Below are 18117 nucleotides of genomic sequence, written 5' to 3' on the forward strand. Positions count from 1 at the left end.
TCTTTGTCAAAACACAATGAGCTATCTGAATCTACAGATTCAGGTTTCTCTTCAACTAAGAAATTTTCCTGAAATATAATAATATATATATATATATTATATATATATATATAGCTCCTGTTCTATTCGTCATTATTTGTTCTTTAGGAATGCTATTCATTCTACTTGTAGTTTCCTACCTTTATCTAACATGATTTTCACCTCGTAATTTCTATCTATCCTGTCCATAGGTTGCATCAAGCTTCACATCATTAATTTCATTCCCTGCAATGGTTATTTCCATCTCTACTGCTTCTAATGCAGCTTATAGTCTGCAAATGCCAGGTTCACTTTCTTATAACCTTAGCTATATCATTATTGCTTCTTTTCTATTCCTACCTCTTAACCAGCTCTCTTCATTCTAGTCACTTGTGTTATCTTTCATGTATTAGTTCATAAATTCCATGTTCACTTGAAATTTTTATGAATTCAACACAGAAGCTCACTATATCTTACTTTTAAACTCTCCCCCACAAATATTTTCTAAATATTACTTCACTCTCCTATGAAAGCTGTGATTTTATCCTTAAATTACATACAATCTCTTTTATAGGTTCCATGTTGTTGCTTTTCTTATTTATTCAATCATAAAAAATGAGAAGCCTTTCAAAACTTTAAAATGCCCCCCTAATAAGGTGGATCCTCTCATCTCCTATTCAGGTATGTTAGAATCAACATCTCAGATCTTTCAGTTGATACATATTTACGTTATCAGTTAAATACAGGCAGTCCCCGGATTACAAAGGAGATAGTTTCTGAAGGTTTGTTTTTAAGATGAATTTGTATGTAAGAACAGGTGCATTTAGCTATTAAATGCAATTTAGACAGATGTTTGTCTTAACATAGTATTTACTTTTACCTCTCTGTGTATATAAATACTTAAACACTTTCAAACTTCCAGAATCTATGTCATTCATAATCCGGGGACTGCCTGTAATTCAGAGATTTTTCAAAACGGGAATGAAGCTAGGACTATGTGGTTCCTTGCTCAGGGTGATACCTACCACTTCAGGGGACAGCCCTGTCACTTCCAGAAGAAGAAAAGCCACTTTTTCATCTTGAAATGCCTAACAAATTTTGGTTGTCCCACGATAACTGTTTTAAATGAAAATATTCAACATATTGGCCCAGCCACTCATCTCCCTAAACAGTCTTTCTTATAGGCCTCATCCCTCTAAGTTAGTGAGAGTAAAGCTACTGTTTATTTCTTTTCCATGAAGCAAGCTACTCAAAGTAAAACTGTCAGTTATTAAACTTTGGCATCTAATCATTAATCTCATACTGTACATTTCTGAGCAAGTAAGTACCCTTCCTTAATTTCAGAACTGATACACTGTTTTCCCAGTTTTGTGTTCTTTTATATTCAATCAAGATCTAAAAAGGGGAATTAAGTGCTTGTGCTCAAGCCTACAACTATTCTGTAATTCATAAAAGTTAATGTCGTCTTTGGATATTTGTCTTCAACTTTCGGTGGACCAATCAGAGTTTTCATCTGGAATGTTGAAATAATGATGCTAGTTATGTTCCAATAAGCATATGAATCAAAAAAACCTAATGGCTGATATTTTTCATTGATAATGTTAAGTGTTCAAATATGTAAAAAATGGTTGATTTTTAGTTATTTATTTACCTACAGGAACTTATGAGTTTATTACTATGTTTGGGGCCTTGGAGTAACTACTGGAAACACACAGATGAACATGGCATTTCTTGGCTTAAGGAGTTCAAAGGCTGAAGATTGGAAACTGGCATGCTAATATACAATTTCAATATAATACAAATAGTCATCATAGTTTATAAGCTTGCTTTGGGAGTACGTAACTCTACAAAGTCAGTAATAGAGGCACCACAAAGGTGGTTTTCAAAATTTTTCTGATATGATTTAAATATAGAAAGGTAGCAAGAAATAATATATGTATGTATATAGTATATTATAGCTAGATCAGAATTTTAAGAGATGAAAATAAAGCCAGAAAAGGTAGGTCATTGATCTTATATGCCCTACTAAGGAATTTAACTTCTATCTGAGAGAAAAATATGGAGTTTCATGTTAGGTTCAGAATGGGTATATTTACATTTTAAAAATGGCAGCATAGAAAATGGTCTGAGGATATAAAACTAAAAGGTGAGCGACAGGGAAGCAGTTACTGCAATAGGATTGAAAAGATACAGAATGTCTGATCTAAAAGCATTCCCAGTCTTACCGGAAAAAGTAGGTACTTCTAAGACATTTCTGATGTAGACTCAATAGAAATTAATGACTGTGTGCATGTTTGGTGGGAGTAGGGGTAAGAAACAAGTGAGGAATGACAATAAAGCTTCTGTTTTAAGTTCCAGCATGGGTAGTAGGATTATTAACAAAAATCAGAATCAAGAAAAAGGTGCAGATTTAGGCTGAAAAGAGAGAATTGACTCTTGAATAGAAAGTTCAGATAAGGAAGGAAGATGTGGGCATGGATGAAATCATTCAGAAACATTGTAGCTTAAAAGAGCCACAAAGATAGATTCCTAAGAAAACTAACACTTAATAAGCAGGAAGGAGAAAAGGAATATCTTTTTAAACAAAAGAGTACCATGTACACATAAATACCACATGCCAAGCTATAGACTTAGTTGGAATTTGCTTATATTTTTTACAAATAAAACCACACTCCATTTGTAATTTTCCACATTTTGAAATGGCTAAACATTTAACCACTTATAATCCTGAAAAAGTCAGAATGTCTAGTTGTGATTACTCTGATTCCTAAGGATATAAGGGCATGCAAATATGATCAAGGATATCAAATACTATCTGATTAATCCACAGCTTTCTTGAAAGAAAAATACAGCAATAAAGAAGCAGCAACCATTTTCTTCAGCTAAAACCAAGACTTCCCATTGTAAAACCTCTGTAACACCACACTGGCTGCCTAAAGATCAGGTTATATACTGAACTTTCGCAGAGACAACACGCACTGGCCAGATTCAGAGAAATCTATTATTTTAAGTATGATAACCAGATATATTGTTTTGATATCCATAGAAGTCCTAAGAATGTTAACATGTTGATTCTGTAATATTAGCCCAAATTTAAAATAGTACATCAAAAATAAGTATTCACTAACAGAAAAAAACCAAAACAGGATAATAATAGTAACAATTCTTAGTATCTGGCATGGAAAAATATTCTTTGTCTAATATCATTCCATAAACAAATATCCAACAGTGTGGATTGGGTTTACGTTATACTGTAGCAGGATAAAAAATATTTATTGGCAATAATGAGGTGATCTTTAATTATGAGAAAAAGATTCATCTATTTTGAATTCTATCATTCATTATACAGCAAAATTTCGACACTCACAGGTCCTGAATTCCAATTCCAAACCTTTTAAGTGTAGATTATAGACTGTTATAAGAAAGACCATATATAACACTTCTTTTCAAAATCGGATTCAAAGATTAACTTATAAATATCCTCTTTTTATGTTAAGCAAAAAGATACTAATGACTTATGCTCTAAGCAAATATTTCTCACACTAACAACAGGATATCTATTTTTAGCTGCAGGTTTGGCTTAAAGTGAATAGCTTTCACCCTGTGATAAACTGCAGGATATACTATAGTATATCTTCTCAAAGACCATTTTTGGAATATTTAACAAAATAAGACATATAAAGACAAAAACAAATGAAACCAATTATCATAAGAGTACTTATTCTAACAAATTATTTTCCCCAAAATATTATTTTTGAAAAATTTTAACAGTGCTTCTAAAGCCAAAATGTACATATTTATTTCATCATTAAATCTATATTTCTCAATGAACTGTACATAAAAGCAACCAATAAATCAATAAAATTTTGGCAACATCTTATTTAAAACTAGTATTTTTTATATAATCAAAAAGAAGCTAACAAAAACTAATATTAGAATGATATAGCTAATAAAAAGAAAAGTTTATCTTCAGGATCAGATACAAAAACATCCCCCTTATAATGGTGGGTCTTTCACTCGCTAATTTATAGCACAATTAATAACAACAGTACTAATAAGTATACCAATAGAACCTAAAAAAATATAGGAACTGATTACTGGCATTGACTAACAGTATTACTTGTTCACAGTTCTTAATGGATTTTAAAAGCAAATTAGTATAATGCCGAAATGCAAAAACATCTACAGAAAATAAAATTCACTATAGCTCTGGCTTTACAACTGCTCCTTTAAAATATATTTTTCCTCTTATACTTAAATTTTTAAAAGAATATAAGGTTAAGAGTCTCAGAGAGCATACTTACCACTCATGATGAAAGCCAACCTTTCCAAAACATATTGCTCAAAACAACAATCCAACAGCAAAGGGAGTTATGCTAATCTCTAGAGGTAGAGCCGATGGTGTAAACACACACACTGGAACACGCAGCACACAGAAAATGAAAAGAGCTTTCTTTTGTTTCAGAAGGGAGAGCCTCTAGAAGCAAAGCATAACTGCCCAGCATGAGATAACACTAGTAAACATCAAATTAATGCCAAAGATGTAAATAACTAGATTTAATTTCTTTCAAGATAGTTATCCTAGCCTCCTTCATATACCACTACAACAACTCAAAATGGCAGAGAGAAAATATTCGAACCAGGATGTATAAGATGTTCTCAATTATATCAGCATGAGTTGTTACCACGGCAACATTAGACCAGCATTATCAGTTCACTTGTAACCAACGAGAAGCTTTTCTAAAGCTTTAATCAACCAAGAGAAATAAAAGACCTTTTTATTTTAGAGCCACATGATTTTTAAATTACCACGTTTTTTACATTTAAGCACTTATCTATCCTTCTCACATGGTTCAAAGATATAAAAAAATTGCTGTTTTCTTCAAATACTCACACAATCCCATGTTGAACCTGGCAAGGAACGAACAGCAGAATGATTGCACCTAAACGTCTTTCAATTACACCAGCTCTTACTGCGAGCTGTGGACCTCACCGATATTAAAATGCTATGTGCTGTTGCTAGTGACTATTGGCGATGAATCTTATTGCCCAGATCGCTGATTGCTTTCATTTTTCATGAGCCAGAAAGCTATACTGCAGCACAAATATTAACCATTTAAACATTCTGTATTATGGATGAAATGAAATATGATTCATTATATCTCTTTATTTGTAAAGATCATAAAATAAGTTATTTATAAACTTCCATTAAATTCAGCATTACAAGTAGTGTTAGGTGCCACTTAGGTTGTTTTCAAAAAAGGGGAATACACAAAAAAGTTACTGGCAACTGTTGAAGTGTAAAATTCCTTACATCAAACAGGATTAAAATGACAGATTGTATAACGAGGAAGGCAGACTGGCTGGAATGGTGAACAGACTTTTCTGACTTCCAGAGACCTAAAATTTGTACCAAAATGGTGCAAACGGCCATAGAATGGTACCTTCAGTGGAACTTTAGCAAGAGAACTTGTCATTTAAAAGTTACCAGGTGAGACAGGACTTCCAGTGATGGGGGAATAAGTCAGTCAGCAAATCTTCTCCCTAAGAAGCAACTTGGAAGCTGGACAAAATTCTCAGAAACAACCTCATGGCTCTGGAAATTCAGCAATCACAACCAACAAATTAAGAAGCATGTATTCATGAACAACTGCTGAACTTGACTTAGGAGCAGTAGGACTCTGGTGGCCTTGCTCGGTGCTGCTCCTGTTCCCCAAGCTGAGTCAGTATACTACTTCTTTCTATAAGGGTGGGGTGGTCATGACAACTAACAGCTTTGCTGCTAGAGAGGACTGACTTGTTTTGAAGAAGGGGTAAAAAACAACAACAACCTTAAATAAGTGACACTGTCAATAAATTAAAAAAAAAATTGTGAAATGTCCCTCTTTAGAAGTCTGAAGTGTGGCCCTGATAGGCAGAAGTGGCAGACTGGTAGGTAGTCTAGGAAGAAATGTAACAGGAAATAGAAATGAGAGAGGCAGAGAGGGCCTAGATAAACTCTCCACATACCCCTGGATGACCAGGAAGCTATCCCATAGAGGAGGCCAAGAGGGACCGGCAGAAAGTTAAGGCTGGTACAGACTTTAAAATTCCCTCACCCTGGCGGGGTGGCTACGTACATACAGCATTGCTGTGGCATGCCAAGCAGCGAGTTCAATTCCTGTAGGGTACACACAATGAGTGCACAACTAAGTCAAACGAGTTGATGCTTCTCTCTCTCTGCTCCTCTCTCTCTTTCTCAAATCAATGGAAAAATTAAAGAAAGAAAGAAATAAGTAAATAAAATTTCCTGAACCCTGAATGCGTTCACCCCACTCCAAACGGCTCCGTCAGCACAGACTGCCTCAAGGTGTGCGAGTACAACCGTTCATCAACCACTGACTAATGACAACGTTATGCAGACACAGGGTCCCTAACAGAGAAATCTGCAGCCAGACACCATGGGAGATGCAGTTCATAAATTATAAAAACAAATAAAATACAAATCAGAATCCAGAGCTGCTACAAAAATATTATTTTAAAAAGTAGTTTTTGACACAAACATTATGTAATCCTTAATGAGGAAAAAGACAGTTAAGAGAAAATGCCTCTTAATGGGCTAAAATATAGAATTTAGTAGGCAAAAGACCTCACAACTATTACAAATATATCCAAACAATATAAAAATTATGTGTAGAATAGAGGCAGAGACGGGGTCACAGGAAGCAGAGGGACAGCTGTCACAGGGAAGGGGGATTTGGGGAAGAGATCAGAGTAGATGAAGGGATAGTGAAATTAAATATACATAACACATAGATTCAGATAACAGGACAGCAAATCCCAGAGGGAAGGGGGGAGGGAGTTAGGGGGAGGGACAAAGGAGATGTAATGGGGGACATGGGGGTAGCGGGTGAGAGTGTTATATTGAGTGGGACACTTGAATCCATGTTAACACAATAAATTAAAATTAATAAAACTTAAAAATAAAAAAAGAAAATTTTATTTAAAGAATTAAAAGAAAATATGGCAATGATACAATTTAATAGAGAAAGAAAACTAAAACAAAAATCATAGACTTGGAAAGTAGTACAATAACCAAAATTTAAAAACTTACTATATGGACCCAACAGCAGATTTGAGGATGGCAAAAGACTGAATCAGTGAACTTGAAGATGCATCAATAGAAATCATCCTGTCTGAGGAATAGAGAACAAATGAAATACATAAAAAAATGAATAGAGCTCCAGAAATCTGTGGGATATCAAGGTTACCAACATATATATAATGGGAATTAGAGAAGGAGAAGATAGAGACAAAGGGCAAAGATAAAATATTTAAAAAAATAATGGTGGAGAATGCCTGAGTTTAATGGAAAATATTAACCTACACATCCAAGAAGTTTAAGTAATGCCAAGTAGAATAAACAGAAAGAGATCCTACATACATCATATTACAACTTGAAAAACAAAGAGAGCATCTTGAAAGAAGCAAGAGAAAAATGACTAATCACATACAGGGGAAAGCAATACTCATGACAAACAGAAATGAGAAAGGCCAGATGGCAGTGGAATGATATATTTGAAGTGCTAAAAGAAAACAGAAGCAAACAAGTTTACAATAATTCTCTACCTTGGAACACTATCCTCCAAAAACTAAGGTGAAATATAGAATTCCCAGATAAACAACAACTGAGGATATTTGTTTCAAGCAGAAATATTAAAGAAGTCCTTCAGGCTAAAAGAAAATGACGTGACACTGGGCCATACTCAAGCTGACAGGAAAAATGAAGAGGATTGGAATAGTAAATACATACTTAAAAGAGTACACAAATACATATTTTTATGTTTTATTCTCTTAATTTCTTTAGAGTACTTAACATTTTTTTTTCTTTTTCTTTTTTTAACAGAGACAGAGAGTGGGATAGATAGGGACAGACAGGAACGGAAAGAGATGAGAAGCATCAATCATCAGTTTTTCGTGGCAACACCTTAGTTGTTCATTGATTGCTTTCTCATATGTGCCTTGACCGTGGGCCTTCAGCAGAGGAACCCCTTGCTAGAGCCAGCGACCTTGGGTCCAAGCTGGTGAGCTTTTCTTTTTTTTTTTTTTTTCCCTGAAGCTGGAAATGGGGAGAGACAGTCAGACAGACTCCCGCATGTGCCCGACCGGGATCCACCCGGCAGGCCCACCAGGGGCGATGCTCTGCCCACCAGGGGGTGATACTCTGCCCCTCCGGGCATCTCTCCGCTGCGACCAGAGCCACTCTAGCGCCTGGGGCTGAGGCCAAGGAGCCATCCCCAGCGCCCGGGCCATCCTTGCTCCAATGGAGCCTTGGCTGTGGGAGGGGAAGAGAGAGACAGAGAGGAAGGAGGGGGGTGGTGGAGAAGCAAATGGGCGCTTCTCCTATGTGCCCTGGCCGGGAATTGAACCCGGGTCCCCCGCACGCCAGGCTGATGCTCTACCGCTGAGCCAACCAGCCAGGGCCCAAGCTGGTGAGCTTTTGCTCAAACCAGATGAGCCCACGCTCAAGCTGGCAACCTCGGGGTCTCGAACCTGGGTCCTCTGCATCCAAATCCAACGCTCTATCCACTGCACCACCACCTGGTCAGGCTAGAGTACTTAACATTTTAAGATACAATAATTATAACACTGCATTGCTGGGTTTATAAAAATATATGTAATACATATGAAAATAAATAATACAAAACTTTAAAAGAAATTGTTATATTAGATCAGAGTAGCTACATTTTATTAGAATTAAGTCAGGCCTGACCTGTGGTGGCGCAGTGGATACGGCGTCGACCTGGAAATGCTGAGGTCGCTGGTTCGAAACCCTGGGCTTGCCTGGTCAGGGCACGTATGGGAGTTGATGCTTCCAGCTCCTCTCCCCACCCCCCATCTCTCTCTCCTCTCTCTGTCTCTCTCCCTCTCTAAAAATTAATAAATAAATAAATAAATAAAATGCCTGACCTGTGGTGGCGCAGTGGATAAAGCGTCGACCTGGAAATGCTGAGGTCGCCGGTTCGAAACCCTGGGCTTGCCTGGTCAAGGCACATATGGGAGTTGATGCTTCCTGCTCCTCCCCCCTTCTCTCTCTCTCTCTCTCTCTCCCCCCCCCCTCCTCTCTAAAATGAATAAATAAATAAAAAAAATAGAATTAAGTCAGTATTATCCTAAAGTTGATTGTGACAAGATAAAATGTATTTTTTAACAACTAAATCTACTATTAAGAAAATATCTTTTAGCCTGACCAGGCAGTGGCACAGTGGAAAAAGTGTCAGATTGGGATGCAGAGGACTTAGGTTCGAAAGCCCAAGGTCACCAACTTGAGTGTGGGCTCCTCTAGTTTGAGCAAGGCTCACCAGTTTGAGCCCAAGGTCGTTGGCTCGAGCAAGGGGTCACTCGGTCTGCTGTAGCCCCCCCCCCCCCCGTCAAGGCACATATGAGAAAGCAATCAATGAACATCTAAGGAACCGCAACGAAGAACTGATGTTTCTCATCTCTCTCCCTTCCTGTCTGTCTGTCCCTATCTATCCCTCTCTTGACTCTCTCTGTCTCTCCCACAAAAAAAAAAAAAAAAAGAATCGGTGTTCAAAATATGTAAAGAAATTTTAAGACCTGATAATAAGACAAAATTTTTTTAAAAATCCCTCAATTTTGAAAGTGGGCAAGAGATTTGAAAATATATTTCTCCAAAGTAGATAAATGGATAGCCTCTAAGAACATGAAAAATATCTTCAACACTATCAATCTTTTGGGGAACACAAACTGAAAACCAAAACGAAATACCAATACACATACACCAGAATAGCTACAATCAAGACTGAAGTTACCAAGTATTAACAAGGATGTGAAGAACTGTAATCCCAAGGGCAGAAATATAAAATTGTAAATCCATTTAGGAAAGAAACAAAACTGGAAGTTAAAAAGATAAACATAGCCTGACTGAGTGGTGGCGCAGTGGATAGAGTGTTGGACTGGGACATGGAGGACCCAGGTTTGAGACCCTGAGGTCGCCAGCTTGAGCTCATCTGGTTTGAGCAAAAAAGCTCACCAGCTTGGACCCAAGGTTGCTGGCTTGAGCAAGGGGTGACTTGGTCTGCTGAAGGGCCACAGTCAAGGCACATGTGAGAAAGCAATCAATGAACAACTAAGGTGTCACAATGAAAAACTGATGATTGATGCTTCACATCTGCCTGCCTGTCTGTCCCTATCTGTCTCTGTAAAAACAAAACAAAACAAAACATAAACTTACCATGTGACCTAGTAATTCTACTCCTAGATATCTACTCAAAAGAAATGAAAGCATATGTCCACCCAGTCTTGTATACAAATTTTCATAGCAATATTATCCAAATAACCTTACTAGGAACAATTCCAATGTTCATCAAATGTTGAGTTGATAAACAGAAGGCATTATATCCAAACAACACAGCATTATTCGCAATATAAAGAAACTAACTATTGATATGTTCTATAACATAGGTGAACAAGGTAATTCTAAGTGCCAGGACCCAGAAATAATATATTGCATAATTCCATTTAGACAAAGTATCTAGAAAAGGCAATTTGTAGGGACAAAAAACAGATCAGAATTTGCCTAAGGTTGAGGTTAAAGTAAGAACTGATTGCAAAAGGGTACAAAAGAAATTTGGGGCTCATGGAAATGTTCCAAAACTAATTTGTGGTGATGACTGCACAACTCTGTAAATTTACTCTTAAACTCCTTTGTAACTGTACACTTATAATGTGCCAGTTTTATGGTACGTAAAATATACTTCGATTAAAAAAAATTGTCAAGTGCTTCTCTACCTATGTAGATACAGCTGGCTTGCAGCAGATCTTTGCTGTGGGAAGAACCACTTCTGTGGACAATTTAATTATGTAAATGTAGGAATGGTAGGCATCCATTACCTTGGGGGGATGATATAACAAATTCTTTGAAGCTTGGTCAAGGCTGTTCCTTTTCAATACCCCACGGTATTAAGATCAGAGCCACAGATGACTTTTCCAGACAATAATCTTAATATATCTTTAAAGTAAATTCTAAATTTTCATATTTTCACATACTTATGTATGTTATTTTCTTAAAATAAAATAACTTTTTCTTCCTCTGAGTTTGAAAATTCTATTTAGTCTTCAATATTCTCAAAGGTGCCATCTTCTCTTTAGTGTTAATTTCTTCTTACACTAAAATTCCCACAGCAAGCTACTTACACATTTTTAAGCAACCATTTTCCTATGCATTGAATTGTTGTTTGTATGTTTGCTCTTCCTACTCTTGTTTTTGTGGGGAAACACTAAACTAACTTTTCCCAGAGATTTGTTTACAGACTGATATAGTAAATATTCAAAAAAGTTTGCCAAATGAATAAAAACTGATTATCTGGAAGCTTATGGAAGAGTTGTAGGTGGAAAAAGTAGATAAAAAAGTAATGTGGAAAGTCTTCTATCTTAGAAATGAAAGTGATACAGATTCAGTGGACTAAGAAATAAGCAAAAAAGTGAACTGTCTTAAAGAGGGACAAATATACAGTGACAAGAAATGATTTGACTTTGGGTGATGGGCACACAACACAATCAACCGTTCATAAGCTATAGAAATGCTTATATGAAACCTATATATTCTTACTGGTCAATTAAGACCCCATTAAATTTTAATTTTTAAATAAAAAGAAGACTGGATGAGCTTTGGAGAGGTAAAACTGACCATATAAAATGATATGTTATAACATTTATCTTTCTAATCCTACCTGAAGAAATCTATATACAAAATTGCTCATTTGTTCAATATACTATTTAAATCTAAGATGCACTAATATGGATTTGTATCTCACAGAAAAATAGCCTGCAAATTTATGGGAAAGGGGGATAGATAAAGTGTTAGATGGTATTCACCTATCCCATATTTAAAATGTTGTAATTAGGCACTCATTAAGTGTATAAAATCCATGGTTTAAAATGTGCAAAACTTCATCAACTTCATCATTATATAACAATATACCATTTACAATAAAAGGAATTATTAAAAGTTAATCATAATAAATCTGCTAGAAAGAGAATTCAATAAATGTTAATACTCCCATTCATTTTAAGTCAAAACAAAAAGCAGAATTTCTCCATGTTTTTCTTTTGAACTTCATGTACTTATAAGTGCATGGAACTAGCTGTTAAATATTTATGTTATCAAACAGGAATTCCTGTTACCTAATTTAGTATTAAAAGATGAAACACATTTAGGGCACCTGGAAACCACTATGTGGCCTTTATTCTGTATTTCTTCCTATATTTAATGTCACTGAAGAAGAAATTTGCATCAAAGCTTGTTACATTTCAAACATGCCTAAATTGATGATTTATCTTTACTCCATAGTTTATGAACGTAATTTAAAAATATTCCTTGTAGATCTGTGCTTATTAGTTGATTTCTTAAAATAGCACTTTTAAAACAATCATATTCAAAGTATTTATAATAAGATATTACATTCCTTTTTCTTGTCAAACAAGCCATGCAAGAAAGCTGCTTAAAATACAGTAGCTTTGAAGAATAAGTCTGTATAAAATCTTAATACAGTAAACTTCCTCCATAACTTACTCTATAAATGAATAAAAACTTGTGTTTTTCCCATAAAAATAAAACTTGAAATTTTGTAGCAATAGCATTCCTCTGTTTCTGTTGTATCAGTGTTTTTCTTCTACATGAACAGATTCCTTAATAGAAAACACGAGCTACAAGCTTAGTGTACTTATTCTATCATATGTAAAAGTATTGTGTATTTGATATTTTGAGGATATGAAAGAGTTAAAGAATACTTGATTAATAAACACTCAGTTACTATTTAAGTATTTCTTACATCATGCCTCTTCTTTGCAGGTTAAAAGGTAAGCCTAATTCTACTTGTGTACATAATCCTATTTATTTTATTTTGTGACATCACAATAAAAAATGCTAATAGTACTTTATTAGTCTGTTTTTTTCCAAAAGAAATAATGGCTCACAATATTATTTTCCACTGCTAGATTTTAAAATGTGTGTCAGAAAACATTAGAAGCCCCATATATTTTAAAAATGGTGAAAGTACAGTTTAAAAATAACCATTAATTATTAAAAGTACATGGTATCATTCAAGATACATTTATAAAACAACCACTATTTGGAGGAATAGTTATTACTGAAACAGAAACTAGTTCAGTATTGTCATTATTCCTCATTGAACTTTTAATTAAAAAAATCTTTAAAGTACATTAAAAAAGGTTTCCAAAGGCCTTAGGAGATAGTAATTTAACAGAATAGGGCAAACAGAATGAATAATAAACTTTTGTTGTATGATAAATTTTAATAATGTACAATTATTTAATATTCATTAGTTGATTAACTTGATATTGTGATTCCTCATCTATTAACTTGCTATACAGTGAGAATTAATTATAAATGATGAAAACCTTTTGAATAAAAGAGTTGTACAAATTTTTTACTTTGTCCCAAAAATAGCTTCAAGGTAAAAAAAATTCTGATGTAGTATAAAAATAATTCAGTAAGCCTCCATAGAATTATGAAGGTGCTATACAAATCAAGTAGCAAACTTTGTAAATTACTCCTGTTTTTGTTAAAACTGAGTTTTCTTCTTTTACTGCTATGGAATATATATATACATACACAAAAAGAGGCAAAACTGAGTGCTGTTTGATGATCAAACAAACGTAGCAAAAGGGCCAGAGTACTCAGGGTAATTGTATTGTTCCCTTCATCAGAGTGACAAAAATACCTTGGAGGATTCAAAGTGATATGTGGAATTGAGGCTTTGGTATTGTTTATATGTGAAATGTATCTTTTAAGGTCCATGCCACCAAAAATAGTTACATATCACCATTTTAGCAAAGCAAGCAAGTCCGAACACTTTAACAAGCCTGGAAAGAATGTAATGCATGCATAAACAACTTTCCCTCCTTTAACCATAATTATAAGTAACATGAAATATAATTATAAATGCTTTTGATTTTTAAAATGTTATAAATATAAGACATCACATAGACTAAGCATACCATGCTTTGATATTAGAAATCCTGCTTGTAAAACTGAAATAACTTTCATACATTTATTTAAAATCAAAAGTTGGCAAACATAATAGAAATTTAATTAAAAATTCAAGAACCTTTCCCCCCTTTTCAAATTTTAAGGCTTATACGTCCAAGAAATTTTTTAAATAAACTGATATTGTTTTTAAAATTTAGACATTTCACTTTCATATAACAAAAAAAAAATAAAAGCAAAAGAACCAGAAACATACCAGAAATGATGTAAAATTTTGTAAAAGTTTCCCACTGATATTCAACATAACTAGTTGTAGAAAAAACAAAACAGTGAACATGATTAAGCTCAACTTCTAATCAAGTTATTGTGGAACTTTTTCAACTACATCTTGCAAAATGTCTTTGTTCAAACCATAAAAAGACAAAGAAAACATAGTTCTTTATTTTTTATCCTAAAACTCCAATTAGCATTTTTTATTCTAGTTATAGTGTATCATTTTTAAAAATAACTTACTTGATCTGTCCCATAAGGCAGTATGTTCAGAGAAATGAAGGCTGTCATTTTCCAGAGATGTTTTCTGATCATGTGTAGTACCTTTAGAGTGTCTATGAAACAATCGGCTAGCAAAGCCTTCCAATTTCTGAAGAGCAGTTGTACCTGTGCACTGGTGACCGGGTAGTTCTCTATACGCTGCCATTCATGTGTATTTACACTTAAAGTATCTGAAAAATTTTCCAGAAGGAGCTCAACAACTTCTTACACAGAAGCTAAGAGCTATGCATGTGTCAAACTTCCTGTTTGCAGGGTATTCAAACCACTACTGCTGTTCTGTTTCCAGTTAATATAAAACAGCACATTACTGAGCCTTTCTTAGCAAAACTCTTCATCTTAACTAGAGGTGAGGATTTCAAAGACTTACATATTGACCTAAAAGGCTCTATGTTTAAGAGAGTTTCAATATTAATATACAGGTTAATGAGACGATTAAATAAAAAGCTTTATATATACACAGTAGGCTATTGGTTTTTTTTTTAAAAAAAAACAGTTAAATATGTATTACAACACTATGCAAACAACTAAAGGTCAAACCATTCTCCAAATAAAATATACTAAAATAGTTTTTCTTTCTAGGAAATCAGCTAATATACAGATTTTATAAATCCTTATGAGCAGTTATCTTTTCATCAAAAATTGGTATGAAATAGATTATTACAAAATTGGTAAAAAAAAATTCGTTACTCATATTTTAACTAAGAAAAAATCTGAACTAGCACTTAAAAAAAGAACTTGTTGCTAACTCATTGACTTCAATCTAATATATACAGGAATTTCAAAAACTTAGTATATCAGGATTGCTTATCAAACTTATAATCTACTGACAAGTGCCTATGAGAAGTACATTTTAAAACATTTAAAAATTTTTTTAAAGAACTATAAGTTTTAAAATGATATAAAATCAGTCACAGCAAGAAATTTTCATTGATAGGAAAAAATTCCTTCTAGTTGACTGACATGTTAACTTTTAAACTAACATAGAGAACTACTTCTTACCTGATCTCTGATTTATGTGCCTCATTTAGAAACAGCTCCTTCAATAAAAACTAAATAAAATTTGCCACTGTCCATTTGTACAGAAAAAAAAGGAACCTGTGACATAACAATGATTTTGAGTATTTGCCTTTCACACTACTTAAAAAATGAGAAGTCTGTGTGATTTTATCTATAGAAGCTCAGTATAAATTTCCTGTGAGCTACTTGACAAATAGAATAGGAATAATGACAAACAGAATACATAGGGACAAAAATGTAATCAAATGAAGACAATACACAACACACACACACAGAAAACACTGCCTAATGGATTTTGTCAAGTAACAGCTCATTTATGTGCACTTTGTTTTGTGTAATAAAATTAGTATCAATCTAAACAAATAACAGTATCTCTAAGACTAAACTTAAATTTGTAACTTTTTAAAAATAAATGTATGTATAACAATATATATTAACATCTGACAGTGCTTTAATACAAAACAGACACTGCACAAATGTCTGCAGTCTTTTTTTTTTAAGCAAGAGGTGAGGAAGCAGAGAGACAGATTCCCACATGTGCCCCGACTGGATCCACACAGCAAGCCCCCTAAGGGGCAATGCTCTGCCCATCTGGGGCCATTGCTTCGTAGCTTGGCAACGGAGTTATTTTAGGGCCTGAGGTGAGGCCATGCAGCCGTCCTTAGTGTCTGGGGCCAACTTTGCTTGAACCAATCAAGCTATGACTGAGGGAGGGGAAGAGAGAGAGAGAGAGAGAGAGTGAAGGGGTAGAGTTGGGGAGAAGCAATGATTGCTTTTCCTGTGTACCCTGACCAAGAATCGAACCTGAGACTTCCACACATTGGGCCTATGCTCCACCACTGAGACAACTGGCCAGGGCTTGCAGTCTTTAATAAACCTCTACACCAGGGGTCCTCAAACTATGGGCCCGTGGGCCGCATGCGGCCCCCTGAGGCCATTTATCCGGCCCCCCGCCACACTTCCAGAAGGAGCACCCCTTTCATTGATGGTCAGTGAGAGGAGCATAGGTCCCATTGAAATACTGGTCAGTTTGATTTAAATTTACTTGTTCTTTATTTTAAATATTGTATTTGTTCCCATTTTGTTTTTTTACTTTAAAATAAGATATGTGCAATGTGCATAGGGATTTGTTCATAGTTTTTATAGTCTGGCCCTCCACGGTCTGAGGGACAGTGAACTGGCCCCCTGTGTAAAAAGTTTGAGGATCCCTACTCTACAGAGCATGGACTGACTCTACATGGGCAGAAGTAGATAAAATTCCTGAATTTTTTTACTTGCTCTCTTGAGAGGAATTCTATTCATCATCAAGGCTCACCACAAATGTCACCTCCTCACTGATGTTTCCCACACACTTCCTAGAGAAATAAACTGTTCTTTACTGTTTCCATTGATCTTCTAATTTCATGTTAAAATTTGCTATTTATAAATGTATGCCTCAAATAGTGAATTACTTGAATTCATAAATGCAATGCATGTGTTACATATTCAATAAATATACATTGAAGTATTCATTTTTAACAAATTAAAGGTCTAAGTAGTATCAGCAAACACTTGAAAATATTTTAATGTTATCTGTAGGACCACAGTTGTAAATTATCCAATAAGCAATAACTTGCTCACATATAAAAATAAAAGTAAGAGATAATGTCACTTAACTCTTTTTTCTCTATATTCAGTCGGCTACTAAATTTTATTCATTCTTTGAGCTTCATTTTTATTAGTGTAAATGTGAATTTCTGAAATACTTTCTTTTCTCTGCTTCCAATCATTCCGTCCAATCACTCATCTCTGACTTTCCTAAAATAGTACATTCACAGTATTCTCTTGCCAAATGCACAAACTGATCCTAACATTTTGGCTTCACCATATTCATTTTTTTTAACAGAGACAGAGAGAGAGAGTCAGAGAGAAGGACAGACAGGGACAGACAGACAGGAATGGAGAGAGATGAGAAGCATCAATCATCAGTTTTTTGTGGCGACACCTTAGTTGTTCATTGATTGCTTTCTCATATGTGCCTTGACAGCGGGCCGTCAGCAGACCGAGTAACCCCTTGCTCGAGCCAGCAACCTTGGGTCCAACCTGGTGAGCTTTTGCTCAAACCAGATGAGCCCACGCTCAAGCTGGCGACTTCAGGGTCCTGAACCTGGGTCTTCTGCATCCCAGTCCAAAGCACTATCCACTGCGCCACCACCTGGTCAGGCCATATTCATTTTTTAACACATACACTATCCAGACTTATATTCAATGTTGCTTGAGTTTAGGGCAGATATTTCAAATTCCTAACTATAGTAGAACAGTTAGATTGATTTATTTTTTTTTATACACAAACCTTTCCAAAAAATTATTGTTAAAAAAAAGAAAATAAATCTCACTGGACGAGCATCTAGAAAACACTACATTTGAAATCTGTACTCTATTTTTTAAATGCAAGTGTTTATTACAAAGTCCTTACAGAAAGTAGAATCTTTAGTCCTCAGAGTAATGTTTCTATATATGGTAATGTGACAAGGAGGCTG

At 34.9% G+C, this 18117-nt stretch overlaps 1 protein-coding gene across 9 annotated transcripts in view; it reads right to left on the reverse strand.

Annotated features, from left to right (window-relative positions):
- PRKACB (protein kinase cAMP-activated catalytic subunit beta) overlaps positions 1 to 18117 on the reverse strand; it is a 160770-nt gene that overhangs the window by 72544 nt on the left and 70109 nt on the right. For 2 of the 9 annotated variants that reach the window (XM_066268799.1, XM_066268797.1), the window contains exon 1: positions 4323 to 4610. The exons of 2 other annotated variants lie outside the window; for them this stretch is intronic. In XM_066268799.1, coding sequence (XP_066124896.1) covers positions 4323 to 4329 — 7 coding nt within the window. In that variant the 5' untranslated portion in view covers positions 4330 to 4610. Of the gene's footprint in view, positions 1 to 4322; positions 4611 to 4912; positions 4977 to 7111; positions 7132 to 14542; positions 14840 to 18117 lie in introns of those variants that run through there. 5 more of the 9 variants (XM_066268794.1, XM_066268803.1, XM_066268800.1 and 2 more) reach the window with 5 other exon arrangements.

The sequence above is a fragment of the Saccopteryx bilineata genome, chromosome 3, assembly GCF_036850765.1.
Source record: "Saccopteryx bilineata isolate mSacBil1 chromosome 3, mSacBil1_pri_phased_curated, whole genome shotgun sequence".
NCBI lineage: Eukaryota > Metazoa > Chordata > Mammalia > Chiroptera > Emballonuridae > Saccopteryx > Saccopteryx bilineata.